The 21,624-nt window shown below is 35.2% G+C and overlaps 1 protein-coding gene across 1 annotated transcript; it reads right to left on the reverse strand.

Annotated features, from left to right (window-relative positions):
* Positions 1–1,099: 1,099 nt before the first annotated feature.
* DTHD1 (death domain containing 1) lies at positions 1,100–21,620 on the reverse strand. Its single transcript, XM_026079886.1, has 10 exons — positions 21,350–21,620; positions 17,595–18,396; positions 16,750–17,080; positions 15,869–16,048; positions 14,839–15,083; positions 12,362–12,526; positions 11,480–11,769; positions 9,845–10,089; positions 1,998–2,055; positions 1,100–1,401 (listed from the first exon to the last, which is right to left on the reverse strand). The coding sequence occupies exons 1-10, from the start codon at positions 21,618–21,620 to the stop codon at positions 1,100–1,102; spliced, it is 2,889 nt and encodes a 962-aa protein (XP_025935671.1).
* Positions 21,621–21,624: the final 4 nt, after the last annotated feature.

Genomic DNA, 21,624 nt, shown 5'->3' on the forward strand with positions numbered 1-21,624 from the left:
AACTTTCTCCACAAACTGTGATTCACTGGGACTTGCCAGCCACTTTCAATCCTTAAGAGTTTAGCTTTTAGAGAAATTTGTGGTGTGTTGTATCAGGTGGATTGCAATATAGTGGTGACTAAGCAAAGGCTGTCAATTAGAATATTATTTCAGTAAAAACATAGTTATAAAAGTCCAACCCTGTTATTGTTCTGAATTTTAAAAATTAGATTAATCTTACTTAGTWTTTTGAAGGCAAATGAGACAGTAGATTAAAATACATGCTAATGAGTGATACAAATATACCTGTCTTATTCTCTATCCCTTCAATTCAAGAACTCAATATAATCAATAAAATTACAAAGCAAGAATTTTTAAAATTTACAAGAAAAAATACTCCATTTTCCAAATTTGATTTTAATCTGGAAAAAAACATTACCATGATAGATAATAGTGAAGCAACAAATTTGGTAATTTCTGGAAATGAATTAAATATTCATTGTGGTAACACTAAAATCTGCCATGACATTCACAAGGATAAAAACATTCACTGAGAGTATAGAAGGCAGGATTAATTATCAGCAACCTGAAAGTGAGATAAATTTTTCTCTGTCTGCATTATAATGGTCCATTACATTCTTCTCTGAAGAATTTGGTAGTGATTTTTATTGGAGATACAATAATCAATATATCATGGAGTGATTCCTATGATTTTGATGAAGTATAGTGAATAATTCTTAGTTTCCAAAATACATACAAATATAGCAGCTCTCTGCCAAGTGAGTATGATGTATGCAAATAATTAGAGTCCTTAGAAGACTATTCAAACCAGCCTGTGATTCTTCATAACTACATTTTCAAGATCTTWCTTTGCCACAGAAGAAATGTTCACTTTTAGCAAGCAAGGGCATTATTGTTACATTTTGCTGAAGTAAAAAGGTTGCAAAGTAACAAATAAAAGAGCAGACAGATCACTGACTGGTATCACTGTCACTTGTTAATCTACTGAAAGCTTTTAAAAATATGAGAATGATTATGAAAAGAAACAGTTCATCAGAAGTTATCATGGAAATATTCACACATCTCTACAAGAAACAAAGAGGAACTGGGCTATTAGTTGTCAGTGATCCTGTCCAGTGRGTGCTTTATTTTCCCACTTAAAACGAAGTGCTTCTGAAAGATCACTTCTGCCACTCTTCCGCAAATAGCGAGACAGGAGCTGCTGTTTGTTAGCTGATCTCGGAAGGGTCTTCTTCCAGCAGCAAAGAAGCTCATAGATCTGGTGTGTTAAATTATTAGGGCACTTCAGCCTGACAAACTGAAGTACGCTCCGCCGAACAGGTAAGCATAAAGCAAGCAGTGGAGTACTATCTTGTGCAAGCTCTTCTGCAAGCCAGTACAGCAAGTTGTCCCATAGGGCCTCTGCTGGGCAAAAATTTGTAAAATAAAATCATTATTTTTCTGCTATGTAAATCTTCCATTTGAAAAGCTTTCTAAATTTGGAGACTGAGTGGGTGAACTCTGAAACTAAATGTGGTTTGTTTTTGACTATAGTGGAAGTAGATAAGAAACATCATCACTTCTTATTTTTAATGTAATTTTTGGTAACTGCACTGAGACATGAAGTAGCTTTAGTCAATAGCAGCTTCAGCAATGAGCTGTAATTTTTGGAACTGCATGAAGAAAGCTAGCAATAAAATAAAAGGCTCATGCATTTCCTATAATAGATACATCAATAGCTTTCCAGTACAAACTGAATCTTATTATGCAGAATATAATATGCTGTTCAAGCACCCCACCACAATGTTATCTTACAAGAGCTTTTGTTCCCTGCTAACTAGATCACTTTCTGGCTTTGAGTATCTTTTAATATATTAACTACTTTTTCTGAATATGGCATTTTAAAATGTCAGTTACAACTAAAATAACTCCTGGCATTAAAAAAAAAAAAAACTAAATAGCTGTCTAATAAAACTGTTATTTATATTAATGTTAATACATTATATAAGTGTTCTTACCCGATGAATCAGACGAAATTCTTTTTGTGCTTTGGAGACGTTTGATCAACTTTTCATGCTACCAAAGAAAATGTGTTGAGGGAAGAGAAATGACAAAATGAGGCAGGGATGAGGAGCAGAAGGAGGTGGATCGCAGTAAATCAACATTTAAGACTGATTCTACCTACATAGAGGACTTGTGTCATTATTGGAAACTGGGCCACATCCTCAGCTGGTATAAATCAGTATACAGCTATCAAAATAATGAAACTAAGTCTGTTTGAACCAACTGAATGTTTATTGCATCTTATTACAAAGATTATGATTTATGAAATTTTATGAATATTTGTACAGTAGCATTATGTCATGACTGCTGTATAGAAATCAGGGGTATAGAAAATCTATATGGAACTTTTGTACACAAAATAGATTCTAATTTCAAATACTGCATTGAATTTGCCTGCCTGACCCTGTGTACTTACTGCAATTGTGTGCATACAGTGTTGTTTCAAGGATGATAACAACAGCTAATGCATACCTACAAACTGTTAGGTCTATAAATCATACTGCGTTTGTAGCTGCAATTACTYATTTTACATGTTTCAACTTCTAATTTTAGATCACTAAAAATCATAATTCAAAAGAAAATTTCATTAGAAAATGCAGAGCTTTTCCTCTCTCTTCCTCTGGAAAGAAGGAAGAAAAATCTTTGCTCTTTTTCTCTATGACTGAGAAAGAGGAATTAAGTCTTGTGGGCCCTACCCTTGTTTCCAGCTTCATGCAGAACAAGAAAGTACTTAGTTAAGCACTGGGCASAAGAAAAGATTAATTTGTATCAAGTGAAGTTCAGCTCTTTTTTGGTTCAGAACTCTAATTGTCTTCTTTCAGTGCCCATGTTAGATGTACTTGGGTCTCACAGTTTCAGTCGTGCTACCTGGCTGTTTAGGCACAAGTTCCCCTATGAGACATGCTCCATATTTATTCATTGAGCTTTCTTTCTCTATTTCCGAATTAATAGCATGAAACAACTTTTCCTTTTGGGTATACTGAGCCAGAGACCAGTCTGAGCTTATGTTAAATACTTTTATAAGTTTAAAAGTTGGAGTGTTTAACATGCCTAGAGTTACACATCCAAAAGGTCAATACAATCCTAACCGAGTTCACTACTCACCTTTTCCTTAGGTCTGTACTCAGTCATCTTACCTGGTAGGGGATTTTGGTGTAGCACTGACCACATTATGCACTGCTTGGCAGTGTGAAACCATTCTGTGTTATACAAATCTCGGGATCTGATTCTGCGTTGTCTTGCACGCTTCTACAGCAATTCTGTCACTGGACTTGCACGAGTTTGAGGATAGCGTAATGTGAAAATAATCTCAAAATAAAGGGAATAAAAGGCTCTTCCAAAAGGGGGCATTGCTTTTCTTCCAAGATTCTAGTGCACTTTCTTTTGCTTTGTTTAATTATGCATTTATATTTAAACTTATTTTCATTCATTAATGAGAATTTAGCACCTCAAAGCTCTGTGTGAGATTTTCAAAGTTACTGTAGATGAATTCAATTACCCATGGATTGACTTTAATCTGGCCTACTTTATGCTACTTAGTGTTAAAATAGTTCTAAAAATGATAAGAATTGAAAATGAGTATTGTCTAGAAATAATGTAATAATATATAATGTATTAGATCTAAAACATGAAATCTGCCTTGAAAGATTAAATATCTGTGGTGAAGAGCGAAATTCACCTACAGTTCGGCTGCACTGGTGTGTGGCTTCACTTTTCTGGTTGATGGTGTAAGTAAAATACTGGAACGGTCAAAGTAGTTTTCTAGTCCAGAAGGCCCTTCAATTAGGTAAGTAACTGCCTTTCTGAAGCAGAGGATCACATGCTATTTTGCTGTTAGACAGTCATTAGGCATAAAACTTCAGCAGATTAGTAATTTGATAATGCTTGTATGTATYACAATAATATCTTTTTGCAGAGTACTCTGATTTCCATCAGTAATACTGAAGTGCTTTCTTAAATAAACCTCTCAAGCATGAGCAGATTCTACCAGAATATCAAACAGGACAGACAGAAAAAGGAGAAATAAGCTTTTTAAACTCTCTAGCCCAGTTTTACATTCATACAGCTATTTTGAAATTGATAGAAGTATTCCTGATATGCACATACATGCTTGACTTCAGAACCTGATCCACTGGATTTTCCCTGTGTTCAAAATAACAAGTTTGACCAATCAGTGTTTTTAAATGCTGAGGAAATTACAGCTTCGTAAACAGGAATTGTTAGTGAAKATCAGCTTACCTCTATGCAACTGCAGCCTGTTTAAACTAAAAAGTGATGTGAAAGGTTGCATACAAAGTAAGCAACCACTGTTCAGACCACTGTCAGAAACATTTTTGTAAGACAGTGGATAAACTGGGCACATATGTATAAATATGGTTCATAACCTATAGAGTTACTGTCTTAACTTCGCAATTCAAGAGAAATTTAGGTGCGAATTTTACAGAAAAGAGTAAATATGTAGTCAGAATGGTTTATGAGTCAGCTATCTTAAAAAATTCCATTGTCTTTGTCACAACCAAAACTGGACACTGTAGATGGTACTAGTTTTCTTACCTATGAAAACAAAAACATCCCTCCCGAAAAACACTTCCATTTTGTTGAGAAAATTTCTATTGCCACTGGCAGCACTGAGAAGTTTTTTTGATCTTGTGTATTAAAACACATCCATTAACATATTTAAACTGAATTTAAAATATTTATGAAAACAGAAACATAGTAGAAATGTAAACAGTCTTTGTTGATTCTGCATTTGCTGCTATTAAGGGATTTTATTCCCAAACCTCCAAAGGCAATTACATACTGGGAGCAAGTGAGAAGTCACTCAGTAATGCYACAACTTAAAGGTTCAGTTAATTCATGTTAAGGGAGAAGAGCCTTGCTGTGACAACTGGCATCCTATAAGCATCAAGGTAATAGTATCAAAGTAAGAGCAGTACTACAAACAACGCACCATTTTTAATAGGACAGATATGAACAGTGAGCATTATGTTTTAATGTGCTTGCGAGATCTGTGGCAGCTTACTTGTTGTACTGTAATAGTATGCATATGATAGGAACTAGCAAAATGGAAGCATTGTGGCTGGATTGCGTTTGTCATCATCACGGCTATGTCTGTTATGAATGCCCTAGTAGTATCTAAAATAAGCAGGAGTTACACACAGAAATAAAGCAATACAAATGTCTTACTGTTAGAAAAATGTTAGTCTGTGCACGCAAATGTGGTGAGATAATTCTGTGTGCATCAGCAGTATAAAATAGCATCAGCGTATGACTAATGACAGACAGCATCGGTCTCAGCTTACATTATGTGAMTATTAACAGTGGACTTTTGCTTCACTGAAGTGGCAAATAGTAGTTGCATTTGACAAATGGTTGGTGTAGTTGTTTGCATAATTAGTACATTAAATTTCTCCATACATTTTCTCATCCAGTTTTTAACTATTTCCATTGATTTCTTCTATTCATTAGGAAGCCCAGCAAAATATGAAGATCTATATATCTAATTAAAATAAGTTGATCAGACCATGGATAGTAAACATAGGACACAGTGCTTATGCCAGTTTTACTGTCAGTGACTTTTTCACTGTTAATAGTTTTAGAACAAATAATAGGATATGATAGGTAATTAGAATTTCCTTGTCATTGCCCTAACATTCAATTGCATCTGGATCGTTACTTTTAATACATGGTTCTGTCTCTGTTCCAGTCAATTCCTTTTCCAACTCAAGTACAGTTTTAGCTTCCACAATAACTTGTGGAAGTGAGTTTATCTTTTGATTAATTTTTGTATGTAAAAAGTACATTCTTCTATATTATTGTTTACAGTTGCCACCTGTTAAAATCATAATATTGTATATTCTTGTATCATGTGAAAGGGGATAAAAATCATTCCTTATTCACTCTCTCCATATCAGTCATAAGTGTATACAATGTTTATGCTTCTAGCAAAACTGTGTGAAGAGTCATCATCAATTTATTGTCTCTACGTGGACTCATTCCTTGCTTCTGAGCACCTTCCTTCTTTTTTCTTCTACCAAATCCTCTTGAGTTCTGTGATGAGAACTGCAGAGTGCAGCTGACGTGGATGCTTCATAGACATATGGCATAATCATGCTTTCTTTTTTGTTCTCTAATAATTTTTGAACGTTTTGTTGACCTTTTTGATTACTGCTGAATGCTCACTGGAAGTTTTCAAAGAACATAATGACCAAAGATTTCTCTTTTGAGTGGTAATAGATAAATCAGAGTCTAACAGTGTATAGTTAGGTATGGCTCTACATCCCAACAAAACACATATGACGTCTAAATTAACTGTTTTATTTTCTAGTCACTCAGTACCATTATATTCTTACGTGATTCTTGGCAGACAACTTTAGTCCTCTGAATAATTTTGTAGTATCAGCAAAATTTTCACTCAATTATTCAGAAGGCTCAGATGAATATGTTACCATGGATCTGTGTGGGACTTCACTAAWAACCTAGTCTTCCATTGAGGAAAAACAGCCACTTTTTCCTAATCTTTTTTCTCCTGTCTTTCAATCTGCAAATAAGCCAAAAAAGAATATTTCTACTTATATTATTTCCTCTTACTAAAATTTCTGTTAATTTGATCAATATGGAATTCAAGGTTTGCTTGGCTGGAGGAAGAAATTAAGAGCAAAACAGTTAACAATATTATAACTTTGTGTTAATGAATGTTAGATACCACTAGATGGTTGGATACCACTGTGTGTGAAATTCTCATTTGCCTGGCATATGTATATATCAGTAGTAAGGTATGTTGCATATAATTTATTGATTATTCATTAAAGTCTAATCATCAGCTTCATTTTTTTATAAATCTTCAAAAAGACAATAACTGAACTAGCTGAATTATTTAAAGAATATTTATCTGTTTAAAAAACTGACTCAAGGCATGATCTATTTTAAATTATTATACCGGATAGATGGAAGATAGATCAAAAAGTAGAGTTTTTTGCCGACTGTTGTTAAGTATACCATTTTGTGTCCTAAAATGTTTTGCAGCGTAAGGAAAGATATTATTTTGATGCTATTCTTTATTCTGTAGTGAGGTATTTCATTCTGTGTAAAACAGAAAATACAAATCACATAATGAATAACCTGTGAATGTTTTCAAGCATTTTGACCCTGTTTTTGGTTTCATATTTGCTTTTAATGGAGATTCTGACTCCTTTGAAATACATCTGTTATTATATCTTATTACATTAACAATCACACAATACAATACATAATTATATGTATAATGTATTATGTATTGTATTATTATGTATTATATATGTATAATGTATTATATGTATATATAWWATATATATACAGTATAATAAATATAATACAATATAATACAAACAATATTGTTACCCGCAACCAAAGAAAAAGCATTTTCAAGGTACTTTAACATTGATTGACTGAGGTGATGTAATACCTCTGTTTGCTATATTATTCTGTTCAAGGAGTATATTTTCGTAGTAAAAAGGCTGATCTTTTTGAAGGGAATATTGTATTTTGAACACTAGGAAAAGTATATACTCAAGCTCTATGCAAGAACTATAATCCTTGTATTTCATCCATGGGTACAAATAATGAAGCAGGATAATTTTGGTCATTTTCACTCTAACTCACAGAATAAATATATATTTTCCCATTCTGGAGTTTTTAAAGCCAAAGTATTACACAACAAATAATGTTAGAAGATGGGTGTCATACTAGCACTTTTGGTTAGCTGAAAGCCCTGTGTCAGGATTCTCCCATCCCTTTTGTCCATCTGCAGATCTACAGTACTCCTACTTTATGTAATTCCAGATAGAGCATTAAGTGAACACAGATGCCAAAGGCTGAGGAGACAAGACAGGCTTTTCTTTACTTCACTGCATGTGCTAGTTAACTCTGCTGCTCAGAAGGAGGAACGATCCCTTTCCAGATAGCAAAGTGGCTGCTGCTCAGAGTCCCCAGAACTCCAGGCAGGGGTGAAACATCTGGGTCCTGGGCTGGATCTCTTCCCCRCAGGTCTCCTCAACATCTCTGGGGCACCCAAGAATAAAGGGAAGAGAGGGAAAAGAGACGTACTGGCAGTGTCCCTACAGATGCAAAAGGAGTTGGGTGACAGAGCTATTGACATTCCTCCCTTCTTCCTGCTTGGTTTTCTGCTTCCCAGGGTTTGTCATGGAAACCACAACCCCTCGTGATGGTTGCTGCTCTAAGTGTCTCCAAGCAGACTGCCTTTGTTTGTCAGACTTGGGTCCTCTGTGCTTAACTGGTTCAGCGGCAAGCGGAGCCACTACTCACAAATAGATTTAGAGAAAATACCCCCAAAGGTTATCACTGCTCCTGTGGTTTGATTTCTTTTCTATTCATAGTTAAAACTTACCATCAGTGATCATGTTACACTGTTCTTCTGCTTCTATTCTGTAAATAGGCTGCCTGGTTATGACTGTGTACCCCCATATATTATATATTCTTATGTACAGTCTGACCAGACTTCAAGTTCTCAGCCACACTGGGAAAGAGCAAAGCTGGCCTTAAATTTAGTAGGAGAAAAGGAAGTAGTCAGAAATTTAAAAGTCCCAAAAGAATATTTAAGGACTAATATGTTTAGCAGTAGACTACAAATGTTAAAACAAATCTAAAACACTTGATAATTAGTTATGTGGTTTAATACAATTGCAGTTCAGTGCTGTAAATATTATTCTTACTACACAGTGAGTTGAAAAAAAGTGGAAAAATGGGATGGAAGAGAGGCAGGTGGAAGGAAGGAAACTAGCTGATGGCCAGGCTGGGTGCCATAGATATATATATATTTTTAATCATCCCACTGGATGTTAGTGTTAGAGTTGGTGTTTCCCTCTTTGTGAATGCCGCCCATGGAACACTAGCCCTGTAGAAAAGCAAAGGTGGTGAAAACATGTGATTCCCCAAATAAAACTTAGGGTTTTTTTGAAATTTGTCACTAAAGATCTCCTGTAAAATCTGCTGCACATAATTATTTTAATTTTTACTTGGGAARATGGAGATGGGAGAGAAATCAAGAGGTCTGTTTATGAAAAACAAGATAGGTTTGCAGGTGATATTTTAAATAAAAGTCAATTTAAAAAAGAAAGGAATGTTACTGCATGTCACGAGATTTAGACCAAGTGTTGCTGCACATATGTTGAGACTAAAATTTATGCAGATTTGATATCAGTAGTCTAGTGGCAGCATTTTGTGTCATAGAACATTAATATATAGGCCCTTGGAAAAATTATAATGAAATTTCATTCAAGGAATATTAAAGGTTAATTTATGTAGGAATAGCTTTCACCAGAGATGGAGTCAATTGCCCACATGGCTGAATTGCAGAGGCTTCTCAGCCATAAGAGGAAATGAAAAGTCATTGTTTAAATGGTGATACAGCTGTCAATATAGGAGACAGATAGGTTACACAGACCATTTAATGCTCCTACAGTTTGCAGTTCTGTACTCCCAACACAAGGATGCAAGAAGCATCTACTGAAACTTAAGTACTGATTTCTTGAGGCCATCCCATTTTAGGGGAGCAAATGGGTGAAGCCCTTCTGCTTGCTAAGTGCATCTGTTTTGTCCACGCTGATGCTTGGATGTGGGTCCCCTCCACCCACCAAGAGAAATTTTAAGGGTGTTTGTACATTGCTGATAGATCAATACTGCTCCATCACACACCCCGTGTGTATCTGGCATACAAAAAAACATACCAAGGTCCTTTTGCTTAATGGGTACATGGTAAAGGAAAAAGTGTAAGATTTCTAACATTATCCAGAGAGAAACCTACCTTTGGTAATGTTAGTGCTAATTTGCACAGTGGAGACTGGCGTTGATAGTCATCATATGTCAGGGGCTGTTCCCACTCCTTGGCTATCCTCTCTCTGGTAATTTTATAAAACACTGCTGTTCCTTTGTAATGAGGTGAGCTGTAATTACCAAATTCATCCACTTCTTTGATTTGGAGCTCCAGCCTGGGCTTTCTTTGTGAATGAAAAATAAGCCTGTAGGCTTTTCCAAAATCTTTTCCATTCTCTGCAGTTCATACAAAAAGAAACATTTCTTACCCTGTGTTTGTGTATGTGGCCTCTAAAATAATTAGTTAAGGTGAGTCAAATAGAACTAATCACATAATAGACTGTTGTTCTTTGTGGTTGTTAGTACTTTATATTTAATATTTAGGGCTCATGCGTTCTTGCCAGGCTACTTCAGTAGCTAAAATGCCATCATAGTTAGCTGTCTTAACCCCTAAGTTAGGGGTTAAGCATAGGGAATAAGTAGTGAAGGCTGTGCTGCAGTTTGAAAAGTAACTAACATGGAAGATGATAAAATTAATAAAATATATACCACAGGTGGAAACAGAAATAAATCTGTGTTGAAAATGAAATTAGAAGTACATGCTTTCTGGTTATTCAGGACAAATACCTGTCTCTAAAAAGAAGCGTATGCTTTTTGTTACGTGTTAGTGAAATAGCACTCACTCGCATAAAGAAATTTCTCATCATTGATAACGGGGACAGAGAGATATGTGTATTTTCAGGATTTGTAATTCTAAGTGATACAGCTGTAACACTATACCCTTTGCCTGGATAAGCACCATTCCTTGAAAGCCGGGGACTTCTTTTTGCAGACTAATGCTTTCTTTAGTCTAGGTGGAGTTCCCAATGGAAGAGTTTATATAAGATGTACAAAATCTTCAGGGGGCCAAATATGTATTGGTAGGTGATTTCCAGAGCTGACATAATTTTGGGTGGACATTTTCTTGAGACTTATTACCTCTTCTCCAGCTAAGCAAAAACTGAATGGTGACAGTTAGTGAATGGAATTTTCATGACTGCTAAAAGAAAGTATAACAATTCTAAAGGAAAGTRTAACAATTCTCTTTTATCACATCAATTTATAGTACAACTCACAAAAGCACTATTTTGCCCTGGATTTCAGTGTTAAACCTTACTTGCTCTAACTGAATTTACACAGATAAAATAGCAGAAAGTTTCTTTTCCTTTGAAATCTATTTAATCCCTGTCAAATGCTCTTTAAATTAAAAAGGTATTGATGGAATCCTGACCTTTTGAAATGAAAGATRAACACTAATTGGTTTCAAGGGATCAGGTTTCACAGTATCACAGCATTGCTCAGGGTGGAAGGGACCTCTGAAGAACGTCTAGTCCAACCCTTGTGCTCAAAGCTTGGTCAGCTAGAGCAGTTTGTTCAGGATTTTTTTAATCTAATACATTTTATTTTGCAGTTAAAGTAGAGCAGTTTCCTGTGTGGTTCCAAGTACCTGTCATTTACAGGAAATAAAACACTGAAATAACTGAATGTTCTGTAAGTAATCATAATCTATTGATGTTCACATAAATTATTTCTGAGCAGCTCGGGTAATTGATAATGTTCATTTAGAAGCATGAAATAATTACCTTACCTGAAGCAAATATATTGCCACTAAATCTAAAATGAATCTGCTGTCCTTCTCTTAATGGAAACTGCTTTGTTGGTTCTGGGGGACCAAAGTAGCCCTCCTCATGGAGATTTTGAAGTTCCCAGGTCAATTCTTTTGATACAGATAGCACAACTACTATTTTATATGGGTTTTCTCTTTTCCGATGCAGTACCACATTAGCCATTGTGCTACAGATGGCTTCTTCCAAAGCCTGACCAAAGAGGAGAAGATACATGTTTTCCAAGTGGAAGGAAAGGCGAATGACAACAAAGCTGTATTAAAAAAGACAAGAAAATAAATATCTATATGTTAAATCATTTTATCAACTGTTAACAATTTATCATGCAAAATAATAGAGGGTTCAGCCTTGAACAAACATTTTGCTACCTCCATTTCATTTTTGTTCCATCACCTTGTTTCCATCACATGAAAGGTGGTAATTTGCCTGCTTCTGTAGTGTAGAATATGTTGACTCTTTCTATATGAATTCAAATATATATGAATTTTAAATGAAAGTAAGAGAATATTTATTAAAGGAAATCTCAAAACAAAATTACAGTCATGTAATTGGAAAGCTAAATCACACTGTCAAATTAAGATTAATATCTGTATTTCTAGCCTCAGTTGTTGGGTACAATTCATTTTCTATGATCTAGAGATGAAATATTATTTACCCAGATTATATTTTGTGTAATTATGAGTAACAAATCTARATGATTTGATATTTCAAGTTGGAAGAAAGAGATGCTAGTAAGTTAATAATGCTCAGTGAATGATTTCTTAACTCTACTAATTCCCATTGATCAGTACACTTGAAATTAAATATTTTAGCAATGTAATTTTATTAAATTATTCATACATTACCTTTCTAAATGCTCATTTAGTTCAAATGATACAAGTCCATTCTGTGCATTCTGGATAATAACATCATCAAACACAATCCACTCCTCTTCTTTTTTTCTGTGACCTAATAATTTCAAAGTTTCACTGAGATTCTCTCCATTCTTTCTCATAGAAGCAGTCACAGCCCTGAAAAGCCAAGGATTTATACAGAAAATTAAAAGTGATCCTGCAGCAAGAGTACGACTTGTATTTGTAAATCTGCTTTCCCTTCTGTTTTCCACTGATAACCATGTGTTTTCTCCACCTTGCTGAAAAATCTACATCTGGAATTACGCTTGAGTATGTAAGTGATAAAATTGTTTGCAGGTATTTTTGAATTCTTTCATAAGAAAAAAAAAAGTTCCTATCCAGATGAATGTATTTAAATCTATTGTTTAATATTTTGAAGACTAATTGTTATGGTTTGTTTCTAAGACTTTCATCAAGCTTCATAGATTTTGTAGAAGAAGATATCTGAAATGGGGAAAAAACTTTTCTTCCTGAAGCATATATTACAACCAAAGGAGACTAGAAAATAAGACATGGCTGCTATCCATTACCTCTTTCAACAGAGGAAATAAAAACAGCTTCTCTTGAAATCAGATGATTACTTTGATACCATATTCAGAATCAAGAAACCATGACATGACATGCTCTGGCTAGCTTACCCTAATGAATGAAACTTGAAGGTTTTTTTTCTTTCAGAAGCATACGGATGTGCTCCTATATACACTTCCCCCCTCTTCTTGTTTAAACTATAGATTTGAATAACACATTCTTCTGAAATCTGTGGCTTATGTATACTCCAGAAAACACTCAAGACAGGAATGCCTAAGCATTTTTCAAGCACACTCTCTCAGTATTTGCAAATACAGGAAAATGTTGGCATCTTTTCTCTATGGGATTTGTATCAAAACAAGCAATCAAGCCACAGTCTTTTCATGGATGTGCTTTGACTGAGAACCTGAAATGCATTTTAGACTGGTATTAGGTGCTGATGGGTGCCATGAGAGTACTGCCACACAGTGAAATGCTTCTAGTACAGCAAATGAGATTTGAATCTCCTATATACAGACATGGCAACCTTTCCAAATCTGAAGTTTGTGATAAAGATGGATATCTAGTTTAAGAGAACAGAGTGAGTGTGAGCTCTTTAAAACATGATCTAAAAAATTTTTCAGAAATGGAGAGCATGAACATCATCTCCCTGCTCCATCTGTACCTTACTTACATTGGAGATAATTATAATCTTGGCATGTAGATGAATTTTGAAAAAGWTAATGTTTGTTCTAATAGGAATAAGCTAACTCTTTAATGATTTTAAGTTAAAGTACTTAAAAGCTGACTCTTGTCCCAAACTGGTCCCTACCAGAAATAAATCCCATGCCTTTCTAAACCTGCAGTTCCCTTGGTAGCAGAATTGGAAGGACAGCAATGAAGTGGTAGCTTTAGACTGATTTTTTTTCCTGCACGAGATGGGAACAATATAGTCTATTTTGCTGACTGTCAAAATAGATGAGGTTAGCCTTTTTTCCACTGAAAAATTTTACCCATGTCCTGGGTGTGTTTGATCAGTTTTATTAAACTGGCAGATAACAACTGAATTTTAGAGTTTTTTAGGTGTCTCCATTTTTTGAGTGCTTAGCTTAAGATATGCCGAAAGGTCTAATTTTTAGAAATTCTGTAGCATGTGCTTTGAAAACACCTGGCCCTTTATCAAATGCCTCAGGTTGTGTACCACAAAACTGATATACCCTAAATCATTGTGTTTCAGAAATTTTCACTCTCGTAGCCAAGGGAATGTGGAGAAGTAGAGATCAGAAAATTCAAAGACCAAGGTGGTCAGACCACCCACTGGAAAAATACTGGCCAAGGAAGCTGTGAGGTATAGCTATTATCTGTGTTCTGTGTTTGTATAATATATTACAGATTATAACTTTAAAAACTGCRAAGAAGTACTGTGTAAGAAACTGTAGGAGCTTGTTCGTTGTGTTAGGAAATTACCTTTCATCAGTGAAAGATCGTACCTATGCATAACTGCAGTTCTGCATTAACAATCTTAATTTTGCCATGGTAGCTTGTATTGTTTTGGATTACTCATGGAATAAAATACTATTCCGTTTAAATAAGGATGGCAAAGATCAGTTTTAAGTGTGTGAAAACAGCTGGACATTCCTTTCCTATAAAAAAAAAAAGGAACATATTTTTTATCCTGAATCCTGTTAGAAATATAGTGGTCAGCATCTTCAGTGATTATAAATCAACATGCTATATAGACTTTCCTGGTGAAGCTAGCATGAGAATTGTGGGGATCTGCTCCAGTGTTTCTAAGGCTTCTAACTATAGCTGATCACATTAATGAGACAGTACATTTTTAATACAAAATTGCTTAATCAGCAACTGTTAAAATTAATTCATTTTGATGTTTTGATCATGAGGAATTTGTAGACTGTTCTTACCGAGGATGATATGTCGTAGTAACCCTCTTAACTGTAGCACTAATGGCTCTTACATGTTCTGTCTCATCTCCTTGTCTTTTTTTTTCTGGGTTTGGAGGACAGGGCAGAGTAACAGTGACTGACTTGTTAAATGGTTGGGCTGAAGGATGCTGGACATAAACCAGTGCACTAGTGGACACCACTGAATGGTATATATCATATTTTGCTTTCAGTGTGGAAACCAGTGCTGGTTCAATCGGCTGAACCTAAGTATAGAACACAATTATACAATTAGTCTACAAATGAATAAAGCTTCTTTTAAATGCCTTTTTTTTACAAATTGATTTAACTTTTGAAATTGGATTAGACTATCACAGAAACTTTAGGTTTCTCTCTTTAACCCAGGAACATCCCTAGCAACATACCAGCACAAAGAAGTGCTTCAAAATATTTTGATTGTTTTGTTCCTGCTTCATCCTCCCTCAGTCTGATGATTTTTTAAAGATTTTTCCAATCTATATTTTTTGACCATTATTTTTAGCTCCTCTGAAATGCATATCAGTACCTCAGAATCAACATTTTTATGGGGGAAGGGAGAAAGACAGTATAACTGGAGCATATTTTGAGATTATTCACAGCCTAAGACTAATGGAGGACAGAATCCTTCATTGAGCTGTTGGCTAAGAATAAAGAAGGTCAGGTGAGAAAATTTGTTCCAGTAACTTAAATACTGGGCCAAGCTATTGACTTTAGAGCTGATGCTGATGTCATTGTTGAATACAGTTTTATTTTCTGAAGTACATCAAAGAAGGGTAGGCAGTTCTTCCCTGTAGCTGGAGGTATGTTGACTGCTGAGGATATTGTGGTTTTAACAAAGCTGACAGGAAACCATTTGTTGTGAATACAGGATGTGGAGTTGCACGGTCTTCATAGTCATCGAAGAGTGAAAAAGGTTGGCCTTTAAGGTGTTGACACATTGTTGTCATCTTTTCTTTAGAAATAATCAGATAACACAGAGTTATGGAACAAATATTGTGTATTCCAAGCTTACCTTTAGATGCATGACTGCTGGAGAACTGAATGTCTCAGGAGGGTAATAGAAAGAGATTCTAGCATCCATGCTCAGTTTGTGGGAGAGCCCAGCCTTCGGAATGGTAAATATTTCTTTCTTTAAGCATGACAACACGGAAAAAATACCCAGCTGATAAATTTTCACTTCTGCAAAGGTTTCCTGTGTAAAGAGAATGTGTTCTCTAGTACATTGGAGGGAAAGGAAGCTGTATTCAGTAGTGGATTAGCATTTTGAGAGTGGAACATTAATTATAGTGCAGGTTGTGAAATGAAAATACTCTAAAAGTTAAATATTATTGCCACTTGGATGCCCAGTTATCTGGTATTACTCTAGTCACCATGTAGTGTTACTAATATTCCAGTATACAATGAAGTGAGTTGATGATGGGTGATGAATCTGGCCCAATATGATTACTTCTGCAGTTAAAAACAAACAAACAAACCAAAATAAAACACCACAAAGTTACTGTGTTTCTCTGAGATGGAGTTCAGACTCGTACACACAGAATTATGTTACTTCTCTGTAATCTAAATGCAAAATAATTCACCTTAAGTTTTTCCTGTATTTACCAAAGAATGTAACATATTACACATATTTACAAAAATCACGAACTACTACTCAATCATCAGTGTTGTGGGGTCAAGTGTTTCCCTGATCACTGTTAATGAAAAACAGACCTTGTTAAATACTAGGTTTCAAATAGAGTTAATTCTTGAGGAAGTAGGAGGAGGAAGTTCATCTTAACCCCATATAATGTGTAAAATGGCCTACTAATGATCACTTTATTGTATAATTCCACACAGGCTTAACTGGTGAACTGTAATGATGTTTTCATAATGTTCAGTTAAGAGATGACTAACCTTATGGTTTCCTTGGTATCCCTCCAAAGAAATGGGAGTCAAGTAAGTTGCCTGGAAGTTCACATCAGTCACCTTCACCATAATGTCCCGATAATTTCCTCTGAAGCGTGAAGCAAATGGGATTGCAATGTTGATAGGGAAAGGGATTGTTTTTTCACAGTCAGAACATTCAATACTGATGACATTGCTGACCAGCTCCTCAGAATCATCCACCACCAAGGAACTAGTGTCATTGACTATCTTACACATCAGATTGTCTAGAGCAATTGCAGGAGCTTTAATATAACAAGCTATTTCATGTTCATCCTTATCACTCCCTTCCACTAGAAATCTGGAGAAAAAGAACATAAAATATTATTCTTTGCATTGTGGGGTGGTGGCAGTGGTTTGTCTTGTATTTTTAATTAAACACTTTGCTACATTGACACAATTTCTTTATAGCATAAGCAGGTCAGTGATAGTAACTTATATTTATGAATAAATGGGTAAGTCATGAAAACTCCTCTGTTGAGCTTCTTTCACAACAGTTGGCAAATTATTGAAAATTGCCTAATTGGGCACCTTTTCTACCGATTTCCAACAGTTTTGGAATTATTGTCTTTACTGGCTGTGCCTCAGCCTCTTTGTGGCATAAAAATTCTATGCAATCAAATAGAAAGTTACAGTTTACTTGGGACCAAATGGAAGACCTTGGGTGTGCATGCTTAAATTGTGAACTGCTATTTTGTGCTTGAGCAGCAGCTGCATACATGCATATAGAGTTTGTGAGCCCATGGACATTTATGTGTATGCTAATAGGCAATTTCTGTTTACATATGTTCCTATAGAGAAGATTATGTGCTTACGCTTTGTTCATCCAGTGTCTAGAGTTTTGCACATCTTCTGAATCATTCATAGAAGGATTCACAGTAGTTAGATCACATATTTGTGCCAAAGACGTGAAGGTAATTGGGTTATTCCTACAAATCTCATAATTTGTTCCCATTTTACTGTCTTCCATTTTCTCTGCCACTCTATGTTCTTTGTTTTCCACCCTTTTTGAAGGTTCTTTGACTACTGCCATTTTTTCCTGTTCAGAAAGATTCATGACAGTGCTATAAGTATCTTTTAACATCCCAGAAAGAATGCCTTCTCCATTGCCCCTAAGAACATCTTGAAAAAACAGTTCTGGAGACTTTTTAGTAAAAGAGCCACTTCCATGAGCTTTATCTTTTCCATTACAATCTTTTTTCTCTGTCATAGGTTTCGTCAGCAGTCTGTGTTTGTCGTCTTCCTTTTTCACTGGAGGTTCTCTACTAATATCCTGTTCTTGAGCAGATACATTTTCAGTTAATGATGCAGCTGTTTCTTTTTCCACAGCTTTAGTTTCACTTGGCTGGATTTGATTAACATTCTGCCTTCTCAGGGAAGGAGTTATTTGGGATGGCTGACTGAGACTAGAAGATACTTGCACAGACTCTGTTCCTTCTACTTCAGAAAAACACATATCCATTTCTCTAGAAGCATTTCGAGCTGTCTGGGTCTGAGATTTATCATCGTGTTTGCAGTGAGCAGCATAAAGTTTATTTTCTGTCTCTTGAAGGTATGAGACTGTATTTATCAAATAATCCTTCACTTTCAGCAGACAATCTGTAATTCCATTGCACTCTGAGGAAAAAAAGTATGTAACCAATTGAATTTTGCTATGAAACCTAACAAAAATGTGAAAACTTTTGTACACATGCAAAGAGAATTCCACCTAACTCCTTAGTGCCATGCAATACATCTGAGGCATAATGTATTTGTGGGCTTCCATTTAATATTTGTGCATTTATTTTTATTCAGTCTGAGGAAATTTCTGAGCAACCCTCTCCTGACAAGTACAACTTGGCTACTGTGGCAGCCCTAATCATTCTAAGGATTCTAAGCCCATTCTAATGATCAGACACTAGATAAATTCTCAATGACAATCAATCTAAAATAGGGAATTGGTAAATAATAGTCTAGTCAACTTGGGAACAGCTTGAAATCTAAACCTTAATTACCTATACTTCCTAAAACTTAATTCTGCAAGTTTCTAATATGTGATTCTCTGGCAAAGCTGTTATACATGGGCTTAATATTAAACATGCTTAGCAGCTTTGAATTTTTCCTATGGAGAACAAAAGGTAATGAAAAAACATCAGTCCATATACAAAACTGAAGTTCAGCAGTTTGCAGCATCCAGTTACAGTTTTGCTTATAACAAAACATTGGATGAAGAAGCATGCACAAAAAGCACAGATTCATTGCCATTCATATACTATTTTATCTTTAATATAAGTATTTGTTTTATGATCCCTTATTTGTCTTATCTTGAACCTTCTCTTAGAAATCTTTCCAGAAATATTCTCTCCAAGGATTTCATATGTATTACTTTCAGCTCTCTCCTCACTATATGCTGTCAGTCTCTTATAACTGGAACTGTGTCTTCATTAGTTAGATATATTACAAATCTCTGGGAGAATTTCTTGCTTATTTCTGGTTGCTGCATGAAATCCTGGCAGACTTTGCTTTGCAGGTTAAATCCTGTGAAAGTCAATACAAATAAAATCGTACAGAGGAAACACAATATGATGTGTTGTCCACTTATAACAGAAAGAGATAGAGAAGGAAAGGACAATAAACAGGGTTGATTCAAGTCTTAAGGGAAACCACTGACTTACATTCACTTTATTCAGTAAGGTCATATGAGGGAAATCAGTATCTCAATGATWTCAACTTGGAAAATAATTGTGTAAGAATGTCATTGGTATGATGTTACATGGTTTAGATAGACCTTTCACTTTCATCTCTATTTGCAGCTGCTTAATTTAACCTCCAAAGAGTACATTTCGGGATAAAGTTTTTTTATTGTTGAATTCGGTCAAGAAATTATTCCTTTGCAATCTTTTTTTAGTTCCCAAACCACTTGTTATTGTATTTTGACTGTATTTGAAAAGCAAACAAATTTTTAATATGTTTTTCCACTGGTTGGGCAAGGGAAAAAAAAAAGTTTTCAGGGCAGTTTTACAACATAGAAGAAGAACTTTTGAGTGGTTTAACAAGGCTGAGAAATAAAACAGAAAGACTGGAAATGGCATAGCCTGCACAGCTTGGCTTGCATAAGAAGTTGCAAGAGAATATTTTCCAGTCTCACTAATGCAAAGCTTCCTTGGTCTCATTAGAATTACACTGAATGCTCATCAGTGCAAAATGCCAGAATTACCCTGTTTCGTACCTGAACTTTGAGTTCTCTAATAATAAGAAAAAATTTCTTGCAACTCTTGAAAGATTCCTAAATTCAAATTTGTAGATAACATTCTAGAGTCATTCTGAATAATGGAATTTGCATACACTGTGAACTTTTCCAGTACTGAAGTGCTTAAAGCCAAACAAAGACTCTGCCTTTTAACTTTTGGCTACTTAAGTGTTGCATGAAGACACATTTTCCATTCTGTCACAATGTTAACCACGAAATAAATGTCCCTTTGTGCTTAGAAACAAAACAACACAGAAAAGCCCTTTTTTAACACTTTGCTTTCCATGCTTTTCTGATGTGTGATAACACAGTTTTGGGAATACAATGGCAGTCCATATGCAAGTGTCTTCAAACTGTTTTGCTAACTGGCTAGTTTATGAAAGAGAAAGAGACTGAGGAAAAGCAGCTTTTTGGAAAGAGAATGATAGTGAATTCTGAAAAACTGAAAAGAGATTGTACAGAGCATGAAGCCAACAGACCAAAGTGAGGTTTATCTTGGAGTCTGCAGGCAGGTCCTTTCTCACAAATATTGTGGATAACTTACAAACCAGTAGAACAAAGGCTTCTAAGTGTGGGCCCAACTAAAGATTTTTGTCTGGAATCTTTCTTGGTCTAGGCATCATGCTGTTAGACATGCAATGCAAATAATGCAAAAATGCTATTTTTATTTCCTAGTTTGATGAATGTTTGTTAAGATAATGTTTCTGAGGAAAGAAATTTGTTTCATTCTTTGCAAAATGAACCTGTATTTTTTTCAGGAATAAAATCTGGATATGGTCCTCACAGTAAATAACACAGTGAAACACTTTAAAATGTAAATGCAAGCAATTAAATTTCATGTGTTTACCTGTACACTAAGATGGCTGAATTCTACAGTAATTGTATTTTGGACATGTATATATATTTGGATGGTTGAGTAGGGTTGAAGTAGACAGGGTCTGTTGGCAGCTTGAAGTGAAGCTAGTGGCAGCTGGCTTCTTCCCACTTTTGCTGTTAGTTTTTAAACTGTCTGAACTACTTTAGTTTTTTAACTACCTAAACTATTTTAGATGCCTGTAGGCTACATTATGCATAACAAAACTTTGAAAGCAGTTTAATTCATTATGTGAGAAGAATACTCTCTCTCTCTCCATATATATATATATATATATATATATATATATATATAAAAGATAGACTCAAAAACACAGTGATACAACTGTTCAAATATATTCCAGTGCATTACCAAATACTGAAATACTACCAAAAGAAAGTAAGGTTCCATAGCATCATCAGAAGGCAGAACTTAGCATCCAATATTTCCACCATATTTTGTTTACAGTTAAGTCCCTCCGTACTTGCCTTGACTTGAAGTCACTTCCTTGTGTTTGTCTTGGAGAGCGCTCAGTAAGTGGCAAATGTCTTGAAGACTTTCTGCAATGTTTTCCAGTTGCTGGCTGAGAGATCTGCTCAGCTCTTTTGTTGCAGAGATCAGTCTAAGCRCATACTCCAGGATGCCTTCATTATCCAGATCATTTTTCAGAAGCACGTCTCTCACTAGCAAGTTCATATTCCAGATTTTTTCCAGGAGCTGGCCTGATTCGCCTGCAGCAGGACATTCAGCCACTTCCATCTTA

The sequence above is a fragment of the Apteryx rowi genome, unplaced genomic scaffold (genome assembly GCF_003343035.1).
Source record: "Apteryx rowi isolate R43461 unplaced genomic scaffold, aptRow1 scaffold_501, whole genome shotgun sequence".
Classification (NCBI taxonomy): domain Eukaryota; kingdom Metazoa; phylum Chordata; class Aves; order Apterygiformes; family Apterygidae; genus Apteryx; species Apteryx rowi.